General features: G+C 40.7%; 1 protein-coding gene across 2 annotated transcripts in view; it reads right to left on the bottom strand.

The window, feature by feature from the left end:
- Nucleotides 1-15,245: 15,245 nt before the first annotated feature.
- wnt7bb (wingless-type MMTV integration site family, member 7Bb) overlaps nt 15,246-22,908 on the bottom strand; it is a 31,661-nt gene continuing 23,998 nt past the window's right edge. For both annotated transcript variants that reach the window (XM_067590348.1, XM_067590347.1), the window contains exons 3-4: nt 22,009-22,280; nt 15,246-16,912 (exon numbers count right to left, since the gene is read on the bottom strand). In XM_067590348.1, the coding sequence (XP_067446449.1) occupies nt 16,433-16,912; nt 22,009-22,280 (752 nt within the window). In that variant the 3' untranslated portion in view covers nt 15,246-16,432. The remainder of the gene's footprint in view (nt 16,913-22,008; nt 22,281-22,908) is intronic.

Here is a 22,908-nt window from a genome sequence, read left to right as displayed (position 1 = left end):
GGGGTCAAAGAGACCTTTCAGTGACCCCTGTGACTGATCTGCATGTGGATCCCGAGCCTTCATCTGGGGAAAACGTGTGTAACTATTGTGATGCTGAAAAACACGTCTTTGAACTTCCTTTTGCTCCGAAGTGCATGTTGAAAACAAGAAGAGGGCTTCCAAAGAAGACGTGCATTTGAGGAGTAGCGGGAACACAGATTGACAGTTTTTGGTTTGGTGTGTGTTTTTCTAGAGCATCTGTCTTCCTGCTCCAGCTCAAAGAGACAAGCCGGAGGAAGCGTTTTGCTCCTCTCCAAGGCCTTGAATGTGGGGAGGAAATCATCCGCACATTGCGTGAGACCCGACCGTTGTTCACTGGTGTCTGTGACAGCACTCATCAGTGCAGCATTAATTAAGGATAAATACAAAGCATAAACAATAAACACGTGACCACGAAAGCCACAACTACCTCCCATACCAATTCAGAGCCTCGCCAAAGAAAGTAAATACAATAATCCTTTCAAGATTTGTTTCCCCCAACCATCCAGAGAGTCCCCCTATATGAGGACTTAAGTGAAATGCATTATTCAACAGATAGGAGCGTAAGGATGTCATTCATTGGAATCAAGTAGACCAGCATTAGATCGTATTTCACATGGCAGCTTGGCAGGATTTGACTGCAGATGTGCAACTTGGCATATCATGTCATTTCTAAAATAACCTGTTTTTGAGTGCTGTGGGTCTGGGTCCATGTCTGAGTTTTGCTGGAGCACCCGTTGGAACTGATTTGTACGTGTTTATGGAGAACTGTGTTTAAATGGTTCTGCCTGTGTGTGTGTGTGTGTGTGTGTGTAAGTGTGTGTGTGTGTGTGTGTGTGTGTGTGTGTGTGTGTGTGGTTGAATGGGAGTAAGTAAGTGCGTGCAGAGGGGGGATGGTTGAGGGGACAGCTGTAACGGAATCACTTCATAAGTGAAATACCACTCCCTGTACAATAGCTAGCCACAAACCAGAGCTGTGGTGCAAATGTTTTTCCAACATGGCATGGATCTATCCCTGCATACTGAGATTAAAAAATGCATTTTTCACTTCCTTCAAAAGAGAAACCAAAGAAGGTTATGACTGGTACACCCTAGGTTTGGGGTCTCAGATGCACTTCATGCAAACATTTTTGAATAATGTTGTCTGTTGTTATGAGTTTCCAGTGCAGGAGTATCATTAAGATTGCTAGAGCTAGAGTTGATTATCAGATATGTCTTCCCTGCTGTTTCACCATTTCATTTTGGAGACAAGTTTACCAAGACAGGCTTCAGAATGCCTGTGTCAGTGAAGACAGTCCATTGAGGGGCAGATAAAGGGTGCTAAAATGCATTCGTTCTACATAGTTTCACATGCTGAGGGCTATTTTGCATCCCCCTGAAGAGTTAAGATTCAATAGCCTCTCACCCTGAATTTGTAGAATGGCCTTATTGAGGAGGCTGAGGGGATGAACTACATTCCAGAGGCCTGCTGGGAGAAAACAAGATGGCCGTGTGTGACATGTGGCTTTGTTGGCGGGCGAGGGATGTCTCTCATGGCCATCAGGGTGTCAGAACTGGTTACCTCTAATCGCGCCTGATAGGCAGAGAGGGTCCGGGCACAACCACAGGGCCTCGTGATTCAAATCACAACCCCTTACAAAAACGCACCATGACCACACATTGACAGATTAACATTCCGCATGTTTAACTCATATCTCAGGAGCTGTGAACAAGTGGTGGCAAATGCCCTCCCAGATTCCAGATCACATTGTTCGACCTTTTTTCCCTCGCACCCACCGTGATGTGAACCTGAGGGAACAGCAGCACTGGAATGTCCGAGATGGAATTCCTCTGAATGGCCGTTTGACCTGACTCACCACTTAGTGTCAGCACAAGAAACATACTCAATCATTAACAACTGGACCATGGTGACCGCTGACTAGAATGGCTGTTGTGACCCAGGCCTCATGACTGGCATGGCCGCTTACATACACAGGCAGGGAAATCCTATGACCCTGATTCCACTATTAGCATTGACCTTCCTATTACAATGATGGAGAGGAAGCTTGGGAGGTATTTAGTTTGAGTTGTTAGATGCTACTGAATGAATTTGTTGTCACCATGAAAATGATCTGTTGAGTTCTAGCATGATGGCAAAGAAGTTCTGAGCATGTTGTTAATTACATAGTGTTTGTGCCTGAAGACAGTGCCCTATAATTTGTACGTAGCACAAACACATTCATTTATTGCACAAACTTTTGTTTTGTGTAAACTTAGTAACTCCATGGTGTTTTCAGAATTTCTTCTGCATCTTTTACAAATCAGTTACATACACATCCCTGTTTCTTTTGCTCCTTTCACAGTGGAAAAAAGTATTAAAACGTCCATGCAAACTTCTAAAATCACCCTTGCAACATAATCCACTTCTCCGAAGTGGATTATGTTGCAGTGAATGCTCAGTGAGTTCAAAACAGTCATATTTTCACGCAAAATATGGATAAATGCACAATGCTTCCAAACTTTTTCTCTATAATGTTACAGCTCATTTCCCACTGTGATGAAAAACATTTGTAAGTCACAAAATGTTAAGATTACTGATCATACTGGAGGCCATAAAAGAACTCTCATTCACAAAATAGATCTTGAAACAAAGTCAACAACAAAGCAATGAAAGTATGCAAAATATGAACAAATAATTCAGTGCAGCTTTGATAACTTAAACTCTTGTAACAAATTCCACGTGTTTATACAGAGACTAATTATATTGACCACTAAAAGCATTCCGCAAGCCACAAACAGTGTCCAAATGTAAGTTGCATGGCATTTGGACAGTCTTCAAATGAATAGTTAAGCTGTTCAGTTCAGACGGTCTGTGTCATCTAATAAGTTCAGTTCTTAGTCTCACACGACGGTTGTGACGTTTGATATTATTATTATTATTAGTAGTAGTAATAGTAGTAGTAGGAGCAATGGTATTTAATATTACATTTAAAATAAATCAAAGTTCAATCAAAGTAAAACTCAATCTGACTTATACTGTGTACTAAAAGTTTATTGGACTCTGGTCATAATGTAAGCAGGTAGACACTCAAATTTGCAATTGCCTCAAACAAATGACAGTGGAAACAGCATCTGGTGAAGTATAACACACGTGCCTGCCAACATTGTGAGGCCTCCCCTCACCACTATGACCACACGTGGCTCTCCTATAGCTCCTCTGGCACAGAACCATAACAGTATGCCATATCACTTTCTCACGTGATACACGTATCTATGAGTGTACTCCTGCACAATCCACAAGGTCTTTATGTGGATTGGGAGTGATAGTGGGTTAGACATAGACATAAGACTCTTTCCATGAGGGTCGCGGTGGTGCACCTGTTTATCCAAAGCCCAGAAAATGTCAGAGCTACTGTGGTAGATGGTGCCTTGTCTTTTCGAGTCAGAGCGAGTGTCAGTGAGTGTCTGAGACATCTTATTGCTTCGCCAAAATTGCAGAGCGGAGTTTTTCTCTCCACACGAAAACATGCCACGTTGGTTTCATTTGATATCTGATCACAGATTATGTTCCCCAGTCATAATTAGAAAATATCTCTTTCAAACATTTTGTGCCAGCAACATTATATTATGGTTAAAGGAAACCATCCCTACAATGTCAAAACAGCAGCACTGAAAAAAATATGTCACTTTTGAAAAATGTACTAGTGTTCAGTCTCATTGGAGGCCTTTTATTTTTTTTCTCTGAGCACCCAAATTAGCTTAACCAGCGCTTGTCAACAGCCAAACCATCAAATAACTTACATGCAACATATTTGAAACCAAATGTGAGCGAGCTACCACAACAACCCTAACCAAACCAAGCTCTTCACAGGCAGGGGGGCAGTAAATGAGTCCAAATAATGACACAACGCCACCCAGAAACAGCTGTTGGGGAATGATGGGAAAGGAAAGTGGACTGACAGGGCATTGGGGACGCATGTGGGGTCCCTTTCAGGGCTGGGGAGGAGGAACCTGTGAAAGGGCCTGCCACAGGGGAGAAAGGAGCCTCTCATGGCCCATTGTGCATGAATGCTCCAACCTCTAGACCTGTCTCTTCAGCTCCTCCAGCTCCAGCCATCAGCCTCCCTCCTGACCCGTTCTCATTACCCAGGCTCGCCTGCTCTCACCCATTAGGAATGTTTGTGTTTGTTTGTGTACCTCTTTCACTTTATTTCACCTCTGTTGTGACCCATTTGACACCTCACAGCCATCAAACCTACACATCACTTCATGATATCACACAGAAAATTAGAAAAATGATTCCAATATTTACACACACAAACTTAAAGGATAATTGCAGTTTATTACAACATCAGTCTTATTGTCATAGTTTTAACCATTATTCCTATCAGTAATTATAACATTGTACTTCCCAAGTTCATTATTAATATCTGCGAATGCAGCAACATCACTATAAAGATGTCCGACAGGACAGCAAACAAAACAAAAACAAAACCAGATTATCCAAACTTATTTAGAAGAGAAAACAAAGGAAAACAGTAAAATTATTACCCTGACTGTCCATTGTAAACATCTATGACAGTTTCTGATGATCCTTTTCACAATTAAGGATTATTACCAACATTTTGGGTGTGCTCACTTTCACTTTTACCCCCAAATAAAATGGTTTACAGTAGACAATTTGTCTTTACTCTTAGTTTGTTGACAACCTGTCTAAGTGTTTGTTTCTTGCCCTGTCAGATTTCGTTGTAGTGATGTCACCATGTCCTCAGATTGCAGTGATGCCAATATGACTACATAGTGTTGTTATAACCAAAAGAAATGGCGGCCAAATGTCCAACATAACACCCAAGTTGGAATAAACCAATATTATCCTTTAAGTTATGGTTGTGCAGACTATGAATGAGTGACTGCCATGGTTTATGCAGCTTGGAATGCCACAAATTGCAGTGACCATTACAGGCTTGACATTCTGAAATAGTGTAGAGCTGAACACTAAGCTTGTTTGGCACCTTGAATTTTCCAATCAGTTTTTCTTGGGTTTGAATATTTGGCAGTACTGTATATCAATATCAAGTGAAAAACATGTAATGAACTGCACTGGTTCCTTTACTGGATATGGCCACCCCCCACCTATTTTATAAATCTACATTCATCAGTTTCAGTTAAATGCAGACTCAGCTTGACTTTGATAATTGAATCTTCCATGCCATGTCTTGACATTGTGGCTATCCAGCACTGCCATCACTGGGCCTCTAAAGTACCAAGTGTTGAGCTTGCAGATTGTTTTTCTTATACATCCAGCCTCTAATCTGCAAGATTTATACCTCATCCCACCCCTGTAATTAACAGACTTCCTAATAACTCACCTCATACACTTATAACATTTACTATCCCTACATATCAGCACACAACAGGATCTATTGAGATGTCAGCTTCAAACTGAAAACATGAGGAGGTTGCCATAGGGACAGTCATCACTCATATGCCTCTCAAACCAACTCTGCTTCAAGCTGTGTTGGCTATTTATTCTTCAGCCAGATCTAAAGATCTCTGTGAGGGAACTTCAAGTAGCATATTTTAGGAAAGAGAAAAGAAGGGATGTGACCCAAGAACAGGATTACTGTGGGTCATAAATCACAGTTTGTTTAGCTGTGAAGTTACTTAGCCAACTTATAAAAACTTAATCAAAGAAAGATGAATACACATGTAAAAGAAGTCCAGACATCTTCTGTCAGAATTAGCCAATCCTGATGCGACCAAGCACACCCAGGAAGTCCAGATCATACACACCATCGAGTTTCATCCATGCTGTCATGGACCCCGACAACCACAGCACGTCAACCAGTAGTCTGAGGCAGGATTTGGGGTCAACTCTTTGCCCGTGGCTCAGCCCGGCAACACAAGTGTCTGGTCAGACCCACTAGCCAGGCACCACGCCCTGCCAACAACCACCGTCTGACAGCTGCTGTTGCCTCACCAACCTGGGCACATGGGAAAAGTCCACAGAAAGCCAAGCAGACAGTTGGGACATGACAGGACAGAAGCGGCCTGTGTGTCTGTGTGCCCCATCACTTTTACACCACATGGAGCGAGCAGTATTCTTTAATGGCCTGAGTGATGAGAGGTGTAACTGCAGGTCGTAGGCCGGCAAACTGGCAGGAGTTAAAAATGGATTTTACTGCTGCTCCAAGACAGACCTAATAGCACTTCCCAATGAGGTCTAATGCGTTTATGTATTTGTGGATTACATTTTATTGCAATTCAGCTCAATAAAACAGAGAAATGTAAGGGTAGAAGTTTTCTTTGGAAGGATTATATACAGGTCCATATGCAGAAACCATGATACTCAGAATTAGAAACATATTAATTTTTCCTCTGCTTTCTGCCCGAGCCCGCTAATTGATAGAACATATCCGAATCCTGGTAAGGTGATCCTAAAATGAACATACTATGCAACTATTCTTTCAAACCACATTTCATTTCATATATTGTAAATGGCTAACGAAAATCACCACCAAGCAAACTCTTACGAAAGAATTTATTTTGCTAATGTGAGAACATCAATTTGATTTGTTGTGTTTATAGAACACAAAGCTAAGGACCTGATTAACACTATATAATGAACCATTTTGCCTTTTTATCCTCGTATGAGATTTACAACACATATGGCACTTCATAGTCGTGTTACGCACAACCACAAAGTTAATTGGTTAAAAAAACATGAGCTGTTCACAGAATGGGTTGAAAATATCGTTCAGATGAACTATAAATAATTACAAACAGCAAATTCTGGTTTTACACAAAACCTGTACCCTCTTTCGAAGAAGCAACTCTGAATTATATTACTTTGTGGTAGCACACAAGTTTCTGCAGCCAAAGAACATTGTGTTTGTTTTGGTGCCTGGGTGGTTACTGCTCAAGTTGACACCTGCACCTGCCTGTACTGCAGATAAAATGATTACGCATATTACTGACAGAAACTGACTAATGGAACATGCTTCCAGTATATTTTCCACTCATTGTGTATTGCTCAAGCATCGAAACTATGACAGCAGTAAAAACTCTTAAGATGTAAAAGTATTGTAACAGTTAATTCCAAATGGCTGAATATAATTAAAATTGTGCAAGAAATGCATTGTTTTACCCTTTTGCAGTGCAGAAAGGATAATTATAAGTATCTCTCTCATTTTTCATTAGGTGGATGAATAAAGTGGATACATTTTCTTTTTGTTGTCAGCATGGTTGACTGAGGAACTGGATAGGTCAATTGGTAAAAACTACAGGTTTTCTTGTGGACTAGATCTCCTCTCTAGATCTTTTCCCTGGTAACTCTGGTGGGGTATTAAGAGAAGGAGAGGAGCTTGGAAGAGGACTGTCAGTGCCAGAGCTTTGCCTTAAACAAAGACATGTGTTACCAAAGGGATGTCAGCCTACCCGCTCCCTAGCACTGTGTAACTCAATCTCCCCACATTCTCATCCACTGAGGGGGGTTCTTAGGAAGAAAGGGTTAAGTATGTTGATCAAAGGCTCAATGATGGACCAAAGGACTTCTCTAGATCATCAGTGTGACCCCGGTGCATCCATCAGCCATTAGGATGTCAGGACTGCGGCGAGGCAAGGCCCAGTTGGTATGGAGGCAGAAGAGGTGGGGGCAGGCGAGGAGATGAGGGTCTTTTGGAGCCGGGTGCTGATGGGCCTGTGTGGTAGATGGGGAGCTGGTGGGGGGAAACAGGACCCACAGAGACAAGAAAAAGAGGGGAAAAATTGGGAGGAGGGTTGGCGGATTAAAGCCCCAACCAGCCTTTAACTTCTCCCAAACCACATGGAGCTGGTGTCCAATGCCCTACATATTCAAAGGCATGTACACTAGCCCACTTCCAGCCAGTGACACAGATGTAGACAGAAATATACAAGCACTGGGCAACCAGTTTCTCTGATGTTGCTTTCCGTGCGGTGCGCTCTGCTGACAGACTGAGTTAGCCATCAACTCTCAGAGCAGGAGATGGACAAGTTTGCTTGTGTTAAGCAAACTTTGTCACCATGCTGCTCATCATTACCTGCCACAAACACTTAAAATCTTGAGTACTTGTTGGGTTTGACACAGCAGAAAAAGCCATTAAAAGTCGTAAGATAATTGGTTTGAACAACAGGGCCCAGTGTTTCTTACAGCGCACTTAGCTACACGTTGAGCTTGAGCTGTTTGTGTGTTGTTCCGGTGACCTTCCATCCCCATGGAAAAGCAAAGGATTCAGCAGAACTTTCCATGTATATGACCCACATCATGGAACCTCTTCACCTCCACCACTGGTCTTTCCACAGGCTAGACAGGGAAGGATGATACACTGGCACTGACTGTATACTGGGGCTGACTATTCCTGGACTATTCTTTGGAAGCGACTCTAAAATGTCGCTTTAGTGGAGCAAAAGAGTAATGGACTTGTTGCTGGTGTTACAACTGGTTGTTTTACAGTAGCTAACTAAGCCTCTTATGTCAGAAGACTCCAAACCAGAGGTGAAATGATGTGCTTCGAAGTGAGCAAATCATTAAATAACTAATTTCTTGAACATGTTGATGATTTTGCGTGCTGTATAAGTTAACAAAAACACTGAAAATGCCAATATTTTCCAAATGGCAGCTGTGGAGTGTCAAGTTCTGTGGTCTCAGCTGTGTAGCATGTTGTTTTATCAGAACAGATCATTTACAGTACAGCACTTGGAGCCTTTCTGAGTTTCTATGGTTTGGACTCAGTTAATTCTTTGCAAATTTTAGTTTATTATTTGCAGCATTAAAATGGAATAGCAAATTCAGTTTACTGAAAACAGATAGAAAAAGTGTTTTCTGAGCATGCTTGGAAATATACTGTAACTCAGTATATGTTAAAGGCAATAGGCTATGGAAAATGTATTTCCAAGATATAATTTTACAGGTGAAAATTTAAATTTGCTTCTTCCAGTATGTTTGTCTTCTGCATTATCTCATACAGAGGGTGAGGGGTGAAGTGCTAAGAAAAGGACCCTTAAGGGTCTTGTAGTTTTTCCCTAGGTGGAGTCTGCTTTTAGAACCCCGACCTCACTTCATGAAAACAAAACGTGAGGAGAAAAATAACCTCAAGGAGAAGCCGTGGCCTAGCCAACCACTGGACACTAAGCAGCACAAAAGCGCGTGTGGGCTGTCCTCGAACTCCCTCCACCAAATGTCTCCACGTAGAAACCCACTTCCCATAGGGATGTGTCTGTCTCACACACGCACAGGCAGACGCAGACTCACACACTCATACATAAAGAAGTGGTACGCAGACAGAGACACGAGGTGAGGTGAGCAGACAAAAAAAAATGCTTAGTGTTTTTTAAATCTACAGTGATCTTTGCACACACATGAACACAGACACTCAAATACAGCAGTGCCTGGGGTTAGACCCATCCCATCTTCTCAGACTGCTGATGCTGTCCTTACTGTAGCTGTGAGGCCTGAGGGCGTCACCACATAAGTATTAACCTCGCTCATATTTTACAAGCACCGCTTACTGCCCCGGTCCAACATAAACAGGTGTGCACGCCAAATTGGACGTCATTACTCCCCAGGCTAATGTCTTGTCTGCTTATATATATAGTCAGAACTTTCACTTCACTATCTGTTAATCAGTAGTTATTTACAGTATCTCTAATGTACATTTTTGAACCTGTTCAGTCAGAGCCATATGTAGCCATGTATGTGTCCATATGTGTACATGTTACTTTTGTCTGTACTGTATATTGTTGTTGGTGTTTGGCTGTGCCATGTAATTAAAAAATCCTCAATTAAAAATCTGTTGCATCTTGCCTGTGTTTTTCCTTTCCATTTAATCATCATGCACAATCTTTGCTATTTAACAGTTTACTTTAGTTAAGTGTATTGTGCTATTTTGTCAGTGATATGACACTGAAAATATTCTGAAAAAAGTCTCTCATATCTCTACTGTCTGTGCAAAACAGACAGCACACAGTTCTGCAAAACCCTAAGCACGCATCAGGAAGACAGACCCATGCTGGCACATTATTTGGACAATGCAGTTGCAGATGGATGGAGGCAGTCAGGTAGCGTTCAGAGTCCTCAGTCTGGGGTCTTGACGATCCCCACTTTGCCTTGTGGTCTATGATGTCACACAGGGCTCTGCCTTTGAATGGCCATGTGTTCCTCACCACTAATATCAAACAGATGATGAGAAACCTCCAAATGATGGTCTTTCACTAAGACAAGCAGTCAAAACAAAGTTAAAGGAACACACCACTCCAAGCGATCACATGAAAAAAAAAAAGACTATACGTTCTTAATTGCTGCAGGCTGTGTTGTGGGCAGCGTTTAAATGCATTGTGTGCTTTTTTGCTTTGTTGAGACTTTGTAACATTATAAACCTGAATTATCATGGTACAAAGACTGATTGCATGTCTGTCTACAAGGGCACAGTAGTACATCCATGTTTTCGTATCACCTTAACCAAAGCCTTCACATCCTGGAATAACAAACAAGACTTAAAGGATTGCCCCAGAATAATCCATCATCCATGGGACTGTTAAACATCCCTTTCCTCAACTGGAGAGAAGTGCGGCATCTGGAAGACAACAATCCTTTTCTTCTCACTTGGTATCTGGCTAATCTCAGGCATCACCTCACAAGACCTCTGACTCCTCGTTTTTTTAATTTCATCCCTTCATTTGGGTAATTTATTTTTTGCCACCCTTACCTCCCTCTTGCTGATGTGTCCTGTCTCTGAGAGGCCAAGCTTCTGATCTGAACGTTCTGGTGTCACTTTGCCAAAGTTACAAATTACTAGGAGGCAGAACATTGGAGCTAATTCAAAGGAATTTGGGAGGGCTTTTGTCACTTCACAAAACATTGAAGAAAATGAGAAAAAATGGCTTTGTTTACAATCTAGACTGGATGTTTTTTTTTTGTCATTTTCAGCCGGCATGAGGCAACGTTGCTCTCAGCAAGCGCCAAAAAAAGCACCACCAAAAAATCTAAACTAAAAGTTGTTTTATATGCCTTTGGCTTAGGTCCATTCAATTAAACAGTCAACCATTATAAATTCTCTTTACAGCAGATAGTAAAAGGGGTTGTCAGCCCAATGAGGAAATCACTCTGGAGGATTGACCTGTTCTGACCTACTTTACTGGGTCAAATCCTTATAGGTTTTCAGAGGACAAGGAAGTCAATGACCACCATTTGTGTGTACACTCTTTCAGTTTCCTGTCTTCTCTGTTCTCTTCAATCTGTGTTAATCAAAACTGGCAGTGACTCCTTCACATCCTCTTTGGAGTCAATTGAAGCTTCACTGGTTTCCGAAAGTACTGATATGTCTCGCCAGTGAACTGTAAATAGCAGAATCATATGGTGAATTTGCATAAAGTTGATACATGGCCTTGGCAGATGTATACATCCATTTTCTGTGATGTCAGTGGTCATTTTACCTCGCGACTGTCTTTCCTCCCAACTGGGCCCTGAATCGCTCCCAGTGTGAATTAGACCAGAAGCATTAGCTTGCAGAATATATCCCAATGAACTAATGATCCTGACACCCAAACAATAGCTGCTTTAGAAGAAGGCACACACAGCAGACTCTGTTTTTCTATCTCATATTTTTAATGACAAAATGTTTGTCAGAAACAAATGGATTTATTTTTCTCAATCCAGGGCATAGTATGGGGAGCTTATGCGGTTCCGGTCCCCAGGGCTTCAGACAACTAACAAAACACATCTTACTTCTGCTCTGCTGCCCCCCTACAATGCTTTTCACATACAGGAGGACGAGTGGGAGCGTCCAGCAAATGAATGAAGTAGCATGGCTCTCTTTCACAGAGCCTCTTCATAGAAAGAGTTGGATGTGAAATTCTGACAGTTTTTGTGAAACCACTGGCATTTCCAACATGATAATTAAATGATGTAAATTATCATGGGCACCCCAAATCCCTCACTGCCTCATAAATTATAGATATTTATCAGCTTTTTCATTTTCTGTGATCAGCAACATTAATAATAAAATCCATAAAAAACTTGGAGGGTATTCCAGAGTACATCAACAATACTTTGAAGTCTAGAAAGAGTGAAAATGATGTATTAACTGTCTTTTTCCATATCTTTTACCATGCTTTGCACATAGTCCACAATGGTTCAGCAGCTGCTCCTACTCATATAGTGTACCCACACTTTCTCCAAACCACACTCAATTAGCTCCTCTTCTAAATAACCACTCTTCTCACTTTCAGTTTCCGGTTACACATGCACCTCCTTGTTTCATCAAGCCACCCCATCCATCTCAAAAACACCTACACAAAAGAACTACACTCTTGTTTGTGTCAAAAACAAGAGGCACACTGAGCCACTTCCTATTCACATCAGGTCATTTGCATGAAGGTCCTCTTCCCATTTAGTGACTCCGAACAGCTCTGCCAACACAGAAAGCATGAGGAGAGGCTCAAGTTTTGAGCCAGTTCTCCTGTCATCCTAAATCCCTATTCAGTTTATCCTGAGTGTCATTAACTGTACCACATCATGCTTTGAGAATACACTGCTTATATCATCTGCAGTTCCAACCACAACAGAAGATAAACATGCGAAGTTGTGAGGTAAAGAGCTGGTGTCACAGGTGGCTGTGACCACCCAAGACAGACATCCCCAATTACCCTGGAAAAAACAGCATGGGTGCTTTTCATCCTTAAACAAAAACCTATTCCAACTTGATGAATAATCACTTTTTGCAGGGTTTCTGGGGATTTATTTTGTGGGGGGCATTCCTACTCATTTTTAATGGAAAATAACAATTCCTCCATAAACCATAATAATTGTTACGTCTTTTTTTCCCTCTCTTTTTGTGTTTCTGATCACATCTCTGCTTGACACAGCCATGGAGAAGAAGCTCCTTTCCATGCTGGAGAGATAATTGACTTTTGTTCCATGCGTGCCACAATCAAGACAGAAGACCACAGCATATTATGAACATGTGCTGTGTACAAAATAATGTCAAAGTCCGCACACTGCTTGATTTATTTATTTTTGATTTTTAATGATTTATGCTTGGTAATGCATTGCCAGTTACTATATGAAGCGTGGTTGGAACAGACTTCTACATAAAGTTTGGCTTCAAACCTGAACACACACAATGACCAGATTTAATGTGTGTGTTTTTCTTCGACGGGAGAGAATTTATGAAAATAATAGCTGTGGATATTTGTTGGAACAGTCGATATGGGCAACTGAACACTGAGCGGGAACATTCTTGTACCAACATGCATTGAGCAATAAAATGAAGAATGTGGATTCCTCACTCAGGGTTCAGGGATAAGTTTTCTTGTATGTTTTGTAATACAATTCATCATTAAATTAAAAACACATCAACTTTTTTTTACATGTGGGAATGTATTTGCATCCTTTTCAAAGGAAACATGATTTTGGAAATGCTTACAGTTGGAGTTATTTTAATGTATTTCAGAAGAAAATAGGAATGAGACTATATGCAAAATATGTTATATTAATAAATTACTTTTACTGATATGTACTGTCTGTACATATGTAACTATTTACATGCCGACTGCATTTGATCCATCTGAGTAGCACCTCTACTGAAACCATTAATATCTGTAAGTTAAAGACTGATGCACACACTACAAACTAAACAGCATTAGATTAATCATGCAAAGTGCAAGACTAGGCTACATCAGTCTCTATCTATAAAATGTGTGGTTATTATCAATGTGCAAAAAGTTATACATTCTAAACCTATTAATTAATATGTAAACCAAAAGATTGGATAAACTGGCCTGTACAGTCTGTAAACCTCACATGACCTTAGAACACACGGTATTATAGGTTAAAGCTGAGTAGACAGAACACAACATGAATATGCCAACAACACAAAAAGTGGTTATAACTTAAAATGCCACAATGCACTGCACATTCTCATCCCAAAGTAAAATGTTAGCCTGGGGTTTATTTAACCTCTTCACACTACAGGAGTAAAAGCAATAGTTTGACATTTTGGGAAATACGCTTATTTGCTTTCTTGTCTAAAGTTGGTGGAGAAGAACGATACCACTCTCATGTCGGTGCTTTAAGTATGTGCCTGGAGCAGGGAGGCAGTTATCTTAGCGTAGCATAAAGACTGGAAGTAGGGTGAATCAGCTAGCCTCTCTCTAATATCTCTAATATGCCTACCAACAGCTGTAAAACTCACCAATTAATACAATGGGTCTCATGGAAGAACATTTTCATATTCTTATTTCAAAATTTCTCAATTTTACATCAGTGAATTATTGGCAAGCCATGATGATGATATGATGAACAACAGAGTATTCATTTCATTGAGATTTAAGTTTATATTATTTCTATTTTTGTAACATATTTAAACTCCAAATTCATTCAGATTAAAGCATCATACTTCTTTTAATCAAATAACTGTTTTTCCGCAGTTGGGAAAGGTAGACAATCACGACCTCTACATCAGGTCAGGACCACTTTTGAATTTTGAAAGAAAAGTGAAAATTAGTGAGAAGTGCAACAAGTTTTATTAAATTACTTGAATGTGTCACTATAAATCCGATTGTACAAGAAGTTCTTGCATGAGGCCCAATGTGATCTTGTTTGTTAAATCCTTGTACTAACAGACATGTAAAAATTATGGTTTTACGGGGAGTTACATGCTGTAAAATTTCTTGGGAAACAGCAGCTGCACACAGCGCACTGACTTATTTTTGTCTTGACTTCATTAAACGTTGACTTGTTTACAACCTTTCTCATTGTCTAACTGTTTGTGGTTTTGACCTGTTGGGCTTTGTTCTTTCTTTGACTGTGTTCCATGATCTCACCAATTACTTTTGTGAGTACAATAATATCCTAACTGAAATAAATTATAGCCAAAATTCCTAAAATGAGACCCAAGCTGTAATGAACCAGAGTTATCCTTTAACAGAGTGGCAGAACAGAGCTAATATAAGCAGGAACTAAAATGACCTTTAGTATGAATGACAACATGCAAGTTTGAATCATCAGACCCAAGTTAGCTTTGTGTTAAGTGTAAAATGGTCACTTGTAACTACTAAGTCTAGTTCTGGTTTTTGTTATAAAATGCAAAGGTGTGTAGTTGTAACTGATTATCACTCCATTGACCACCATTTTACAGCTATTGTAAAATGAAATAATCAGTATCTCCTTGAAACTTAAGGCAGACTGCAGGTTCAAGTTCAGGTGATGTTTTAGCAATTAACTGCCAAACTGAGTCAAATGGGAGTTTATTTAGTTGAGTTGTATCTGAATAGAAAATATCAGTGCAGCACTCGACAACACATCCAGCAACATATCAGTTTCATGTTTAATGAATTGAGGAAGGATCTCTGCAGTTAAATGAGCTTTCTTCCTACTAAAATTGCAAAAGCATCCAAATAGATGTTACTGCTTGTGAAATAGGACTGCAAACAAACTACGCTACAGTTAAATAGAACCAAGGTGTGAATGTGAAACACACTGTAATGATGTTTTATGCTGTAAGAACACCAGTAGCAATGAAACCTTTCATTTTTTTAAGAAAAGATGAGGTGTTTTAGGGTTGGGGGGGGGGGTAATTTTCTAATAGACACACATCTTCAGTCAGAGTCTCTAAAAAGTATTTTTCTTTACACTTAGTACAAAAAAAGACATCTCTACCCGTTAGTGCTTCGTTTTAAGATACTATTACATAAATAAACAATTTATTTTCAGTGTTCAGAACAGACAGTTCCAGTGTGACTGGAAAACTAACATACTCCACCATATTCCAGTTGGCAGCAGAGGGTTTAACAGAGTTCTCCACTCAGCTTTTGGTGCACCTCAACGCACCATACTTACAAAATGTTCTTCATTTCTACAAACCTCCAACATAAGCCCCAGCCAATTTGGGGGGTCATTCATGTCAAGATTCACTTCTGCTCCCCTTTTAGTGAAAATACGACAAAACCCTTAAAAGTTTTCAATCAAAGACTTGACAAATCTCTCCCAGTCACCCCTCATCAGCTGCTGTCATTTTGATCCACTCCCAGGTTACTGAGTTTCCTCTCCATGCATGAGTCTCTTGTGAATTTAACAATTACAAATCCCAGAGTGCAAAGCACAGTTCCCGCAGAGGGCCTCATTCATTACCTGTAGTCCCAACTTCACTGTGGATACATCAGTACATGAGCACAATCTCTATGTGACAGTAAAGTTCTGGGGTATTACCTACTGATATTTAGCATTTACTTTCTGAAAAGCAATTAGATAGATTCTGCTGTGCAAAACGATGCCATGAAGAGCTGATAGTGTAAATGCCATTCCTTTATTTCAAAATCTCTCACTGGTCCAAGACACACTTTTATCTCGCTCCCTCGGGTCTTCCTCATTCAGCTAGTCCTTGGCGCCTCACTTCCTGACACTGTGTTCCTTGCGTCCTTATTTGCAGGTAAACACCTCCGTCCTCTCACTGCATGTGTTGCACTTGACGAAGCAGCACCATTGGAACTTACAATTGCACTGCCACACTTTGGTGTACTGGTGTGTATTGTAGCCCCGACCGCAGCACATGAGGTCACAGCCATCTGTATGTGGCGAGGTGCGGTTGCACAGGCGTCCCTGGGTGCCCACGCTCCCCGTGGCTGCGTCCTCCTCGCAGTAGTTGGGTGACCTCTCGATGTAGACGAGGTCTGTCTCCATGGGCTTGCGGTAGCCCTGAGTCTGCTTCACCTTGAGGTGGGTGGGCTGTCGCAGTCGGCTAGCCCGGACTACCTCCACGTGCACGGCTTCATTGTACTTGTCCTTGAGTACGTAGCCAATCTCGCGGAACTTGGGAAGTGTAGTCCAACAGGTCTTGGTGGTGCAGGAACCTGAGACGCCGTGGCACTTGCACTCCAGCTTCATCCTTTCTTCTAAAACCTGAGGAGTGATGAAGATAAAAGACAGCTGTGGATCAGCAACAAATATAAACATGAAATTGAACTCCCACCTTCAAATTAATAAAATGAATCATGAGACAGAAGACAAATCCAATGTCAGGGGTCAGGGCCAGTTCACCCAAAGTGACTAAATACCCTAGTAGAATTTAATCATACGGTTATCTGTCTCTGAGATTTTTTCCTCCATCCCAATACAATGGAAACAAGTGAAATTGTGTGTTGAAATGTTTTAATTTTAATTTAATAACTTAAAGAGGACCAATTATAGTCATTTCCAGCTCTAAATGTTTATTTCTGGACTCCACTAGAGTAGCTTTGCATGATTCACAGTTCAAAAAACTCCTATTATACTGACCCTTTATGCGGCCCATCAGTATAACCTCTGTTTCTCAACAGTCCATTTGAGCTCCTGTCTCTTTAAGGCTCCCCTCCCAATGAGTACACTCTGTTCAGGTTGGCCAGCTTTCTGGAAGCCGCCAAGGGGCTGTCATATCAGACTCATGTTAAGTTACTGCTGATGCAAACCCCACATTTCCTGCTTTACTGCTTCAAATTAAAAGCTTCTAAATGACTTAATAATGGGGGACTTTTATTGTGAGGATTTTCAGGAAGTGAATTCCTCACTAAATTAGCGGAGCTTCATTAGCAGTGCTAAAAACTGGTCGAAATAACAACATACAGACATATTTGGAGCACACCTCCAACAGGTAAACAACTTATTTTACTTTGCAGTGGTGTGTTATGGAGTCATGGCTCAGCGTGACTACCCTCAAAACAATGGAAAGAGCACCATAATGTTAGCAGTGAACTTGCGCATTGTGAATGGAGCAGGTGACCATATAAAGAAATCTGTCATGAGCCGACGTCGGCTCAGGCTGAAAGTAGAAAAAAAACATTGGAAACCAAACGTTCAGAGCAGTCTGAAGCTGCTGCTTTGTTACTTCTATATATGTTTACCACATTATTTGACATGTCAGCCACTTTTTACATCAACATCCAACATTGTAACATTATATATATGACTGAAAATAAGGAAAAGCATATTAGGACCCCTTTAAACAAAAACAGAAACACTGTGGCAAACATGCTGTCAGCATCTTTCTTTGGCACTACTTAATAAGGAGAAATATTTTGTTCACCAAGAAATATTTTGTTCACCATCACTGTGTTGGGGTGGAGACATAAATCTCAACGGACAGATAAATCCAAATCTGGACAAATAAAACCGAACTATTTTCATGGCTAGATAGCAGTAAAGGTAAGAGAGAAAATATGTCTTTTTGGAATTCAACCTGACCCAGTTTCAGTTATGCAAACAGCTACACAACATGGATCTCTGAACACTTTTTTTTACTTTGTTCTGTGTTATCTTTTCACTGCAAACTGACATTTTCCTAGATGAAATACATGTTAACGCAAACATTGACAGATAAATTGTTTGAGTGAAGAGGACATTGCGCATGTAAAATACGTAAGTGCTGTGTCAAAACTATGATGGCAAAGGGGAATTTCTTATCTTGACAGTCAAACATTACTAATCTTGTTTGAGTGCAGAGTGACAGATCTCTGTCAGGAAGACAAATTCAAGCACTGAAATCTTCAGTCATGATTAACATGCAGCTGCATGTCATGGAAGAGGGGAAGTTGTACTTACTGGTAACCTTCCATCCTGTAATTTTGTCTACCTTCGCTAAACCACATCAGTGACAGAGAAAAATAAACGTGGATCTCAAATAGCCATCCATCATCTTGGTTAATTTAAATCCAGATTATTGTGTCACATGCAGTACAAAACAAAGACAAACTCAATTAATTGTTTACATCTGGAGAAGACACTTGAGGTTCATAAGACTTCTTATTGAAGTATTGAGTAATGTAATGTTGCCACATACATGAAAGTGGATTTAAATATCATATCATAGTTATACTTTCAGATGTTTTCAATGATAAAGTAGAAATTTTAGGTTATACTCTTACTTAAACTGCCTTTATTTCATGTTATCTCCAACATATGGTACACAGAGCAGAATGTCTTCACTTTGCTGCCTAATCCTGGGACATATGGGAAATATTGTGTGCTGTCGTCAGTATTTCAAGTGTCAATCCTTTGCCCCGTGGGACTGAAAAACTAAAAACCTCCAAATAAAAACTGTACCCTCTTCATTTTCTGCTGAACTGTTCTCAAAGGCAAAGGAACAGAGGAAAGAGGGGGTGGAGTTCGAATGGCTCATATTAACACGTCTGTAATAGTCCTGACATGACTCCTTTAACCCAATTAAGAACCCCTGACTTGCTTGAACGAAGCATGTGTCTTTGTTGTATAAGATGTAAATTTGGTTGGCAGGGCATTTTTCCAGTGCAACTTTTTCCTGGCACCTCGCCTCGCCAACGGCACAAGTCATTTTTCTATCAGACACTTACGAAATGTACACAAGGGTTGTTCAATATCTGTCTGTCTTGTCTATGCACTCATGTGGTCACAGTTTCCCGATTTGAGGACATTTGATTGAAAAAACATGAGCTTTCTTAACTTCATGAAAGCCGGGGTCAGCTGTCAATCTTCCCTCGGATGTTGATTCAGAATAAGGATTTCCAAAAATGTATAGCACAAAAACCACAAGGAATGCCTGGCATAAGGGCTCTGACAAATGGATGGAAACATTTACTTAAACTGTGTCCATCAAAGTCCCTGATCTGTTATTAATTAGTCCAATATGACCAGATTCCCATCTAAAGATCACTTGTCAAACACACACACCCGTCGCAAGATGAAAGGGATCTGATGATTCACTGGGTGTTCTTTTACATTGGTTTAGTCACGGAATCTATTTTAATTATAGTTTTGTGTTTCAACAATCACGTCTTATCAGTGATGAGAAAAAAATATCTCAGCTGGATCCCATTGAAGGCATAATTTCCTTCCTCATCAGAATCAGGATCAATTCTATCAGCTCATTTGTCTTGAATTTATTAGTGCAGACTCTTTTCACACAGAATTGAATAGCACATGCTGACACAAAAACAAAAGGACCTCGGGGACAGTGGACAAGGAAAACAAACAAGATTTCTAAATCTTATATGGCAACTATTTTCCAGAATTAAGGAAAGCCCACAAAAAATGGGAAGATATTTTTTCAGCATTAAAACAACAGTGTATTCTGATTCAATAACCAACAAAGGCCTCATTTACACTAGTAATTTAAAGTGTCACATATCCAAATAAAATTTAATACATTTAATACACGTGTCTCTGTTGGCCAGGTCACAAATCTGATTGCCATCTGTTTTGGTTTTCCTGGGCTACATGCTAATCAGGGTCTGCGTTCCAGTCCAAAGGGTGATAGTAATGCACCTGAAGCTGTTTGATAACTGCCAAGAATCTAACACAAATGCATGGATGAAGTGCATTCATGAACTATTAGTGAGACTTAAGTCTTATCACCCAAAGTGGTTAGAACAATTTTCATCATCTTCAATCTATCTCAGATGTCTCTTGGATGCATTCACACTTAGCTTTTTTGATATCTGATAGCTATCCAATCCAAGACTCATGAAGAGACTAAACGTAAATGGGGCAAAACAAACTGTGTGTATACCCAGAAAAAGCTCAGACCTCCTTAATTACATCTTCCACTCTAAGAAAAATTTCGGCTTTCCTACTGTCTCAGCAAAGAGGAAATCTGACTTTTGCACATCCTCCTAGATTCCGAGTTTCCGAGCCCCAGAGCAAGAATAACAACAGTGCCAACTCCAACCCTGACAGTCCAACATGCCAGAACCCTGGCATGCAGTGCAGACCCTATCAGTCTGCTGTGTTAACATCAGCATTGTCGGCCTGCTTTCACACCCTGAATAGACACAGAGAAAAGGCAGTGACATGTTTTGGTATTGTGCAGAGAACTGCAATAATATCCTGTTCCTGACTTAACACTTCATAATTCCATGAAAGGAACTGGAAAGAGGGGATGGCAGTCCTCCATCTGGTAACCACTGGCCAGGCTCCACTTTCCCAGTGGACACGATAAAGCCCAAGTTATTAATTAGATCCATTTGTCAACATAAAATCATCTCAACTCTTTTATTTACCTCGCACTCTCTTTCACTCTTTTTTCTTTCCTTCATGACTGTTCTGGGATGACTAATAGCAAACAAACATATCCATAATGAAGTTTGCCAACAAACTCTCTCAGAAATAAAAGACTCCCTCTTACAATGGAAAGAAACGCCAGTAATTGGCTGAAGCAAAACAAGCTGCTGAAAAGCTAAGTGGGTGATCAATCAATCAGCAGCTTGGTCTGTCAAGGTCCTTTGTCACATAACTGTGTGACTTTTAGCTCTCTATCTGGGTCTGTTGGCTCGCTGCACACATTTACACACATCTAGGAATCTATGTATGCACACACACGTTTGTTTGTCAAATATTGAGTCATAAAATGTTATGTGTCATTGGAGGATTTTTTATGCCATTTCACATAAGGACACAGTTACAGGATGATTCAGGTTTGTTTCACCTTGGGTTTAGCCTTTCTAAGTTGGGCCATCATTTATTGGTTCTGTAACATTGTACTCACTCAAAGTAATTGCTAAGGTCTTTCAGTTTCTACTTGGAGTTCAAAACTGAAGTGAGTTCACCTGTAATGTATGCACACAACTATAGCAAGCAGGGTAGATCAAAGTTGGTCATAACAGGCAATTGATTTTACCATGCGTATTTAGGGTTTTTGCAAATAAGTTTGCCTAATCTGGACTTTTTTTTAAAATCTGTTTGCTTGATTGAATGCCCCATTCTTCCCAGATCTCAGCGATTTACTTGGTGAGTATATATTATTATTTTTTGGAACATCCAAACTACCAAAATATAGTCCAAATAAGCCTGAACTGTCCCTCGAATCAAGTCATTAATTCCTAAAAAGTGGAATAAGTGCCTTCATTTTTATAATACTGTATCTTGATTCTTAAGACTTAAACTAAAGCCACCTAAATTCAATTTTGCCTGTTGCTGGAGAGTTTTGTTGTCGCTCTCTCTGGAAAAAACACTTCTTGCAAAGCATGTGAGTATCCCAAAAACCTATTTACCTTTCTCCCTGCCTCATTGTTATGCAAGTTCATCAGGCGGCGTGGGGTCTTTTTAATCTCGCGGGCATCCACAAATCGGCGAGAGAACTCGATGCCGTACTTGATGTCAGCCGAGCAGCCTCCCCATTTCCAGCCTTCCTCCTGATTGTAATACCCCTGCTTCTCCCGGTCGCAGCCGCACTGGCTCAGGTTGCCCTGGCTGCATGCTGCTGTGATGGCGTGGGCCACCCCTGCTGCTGTGATGGCGTAGGTGAACGCTGCTTCCCGACTGCCTGGAAGAGAGAAAAGAATGTTTTTAAGGAATACTGTTGTAGATGATTCATAAAGAACTGCCATTATGAAGCCATTGTACGTTTTCCACTTTTACAGTCGCAAAATACAAAACCCAACAGACATTTTGACCTCCAACAGAATGTTTATCACTCAGCACAAGAATTACACACCCATGTAAAATGACACATCAGACTATTGCTATCCGTGCTACATTAGTTTTGTGAACCTTAAACCGAAATATCTTTCTGTCATCTTCCACTCAGCAAACTTTCAACACGCCATTCCATTCACACTGTCTAACACTGCAGAGTCCATTCCATCGTCTTGATAAGCCACCAAATTTTCCTCCCCTCTACTAAACTGCTTCCCTCCTGCACCTTGGTAGAAATGTGGTCACATTTCCGACCACAAAGTCCTTGGGCCCAGCCTGTGAGAGTGCAGTGTTGGAATTCCAGTGTGGGGAGAGCTGGTCTAGGTGCTGTCCAAAGTGCTGAATTCCTCTACAGGAGCACCTTGTACTGCTGCCCACACTGCAAACAGCTGGGGTCTGCAGGTCTCGCTGCTTCATTCACAGTGCTCACTGACAAGAAAGGAGACACTCTGGGGTGCAAGAGTCTGATGGCACAG

Source organism: Thunnus thynnus, chromosome 5 (assembly GCF_963924715.1).
Source record: "Thunnus thynnus chromosome 5, fThuThy2.1, whole genome shotgun sequence".
NCBI classification, from domain to species: Eukaryota; Metazoa; Chordata; class Actinopteri; order Scombriformes; family Scombridae; genus Thunnus; species Thunnus thynnus.
This window is presented reverse-complemented; position numbering and strand designations above follow the sequence as displayed.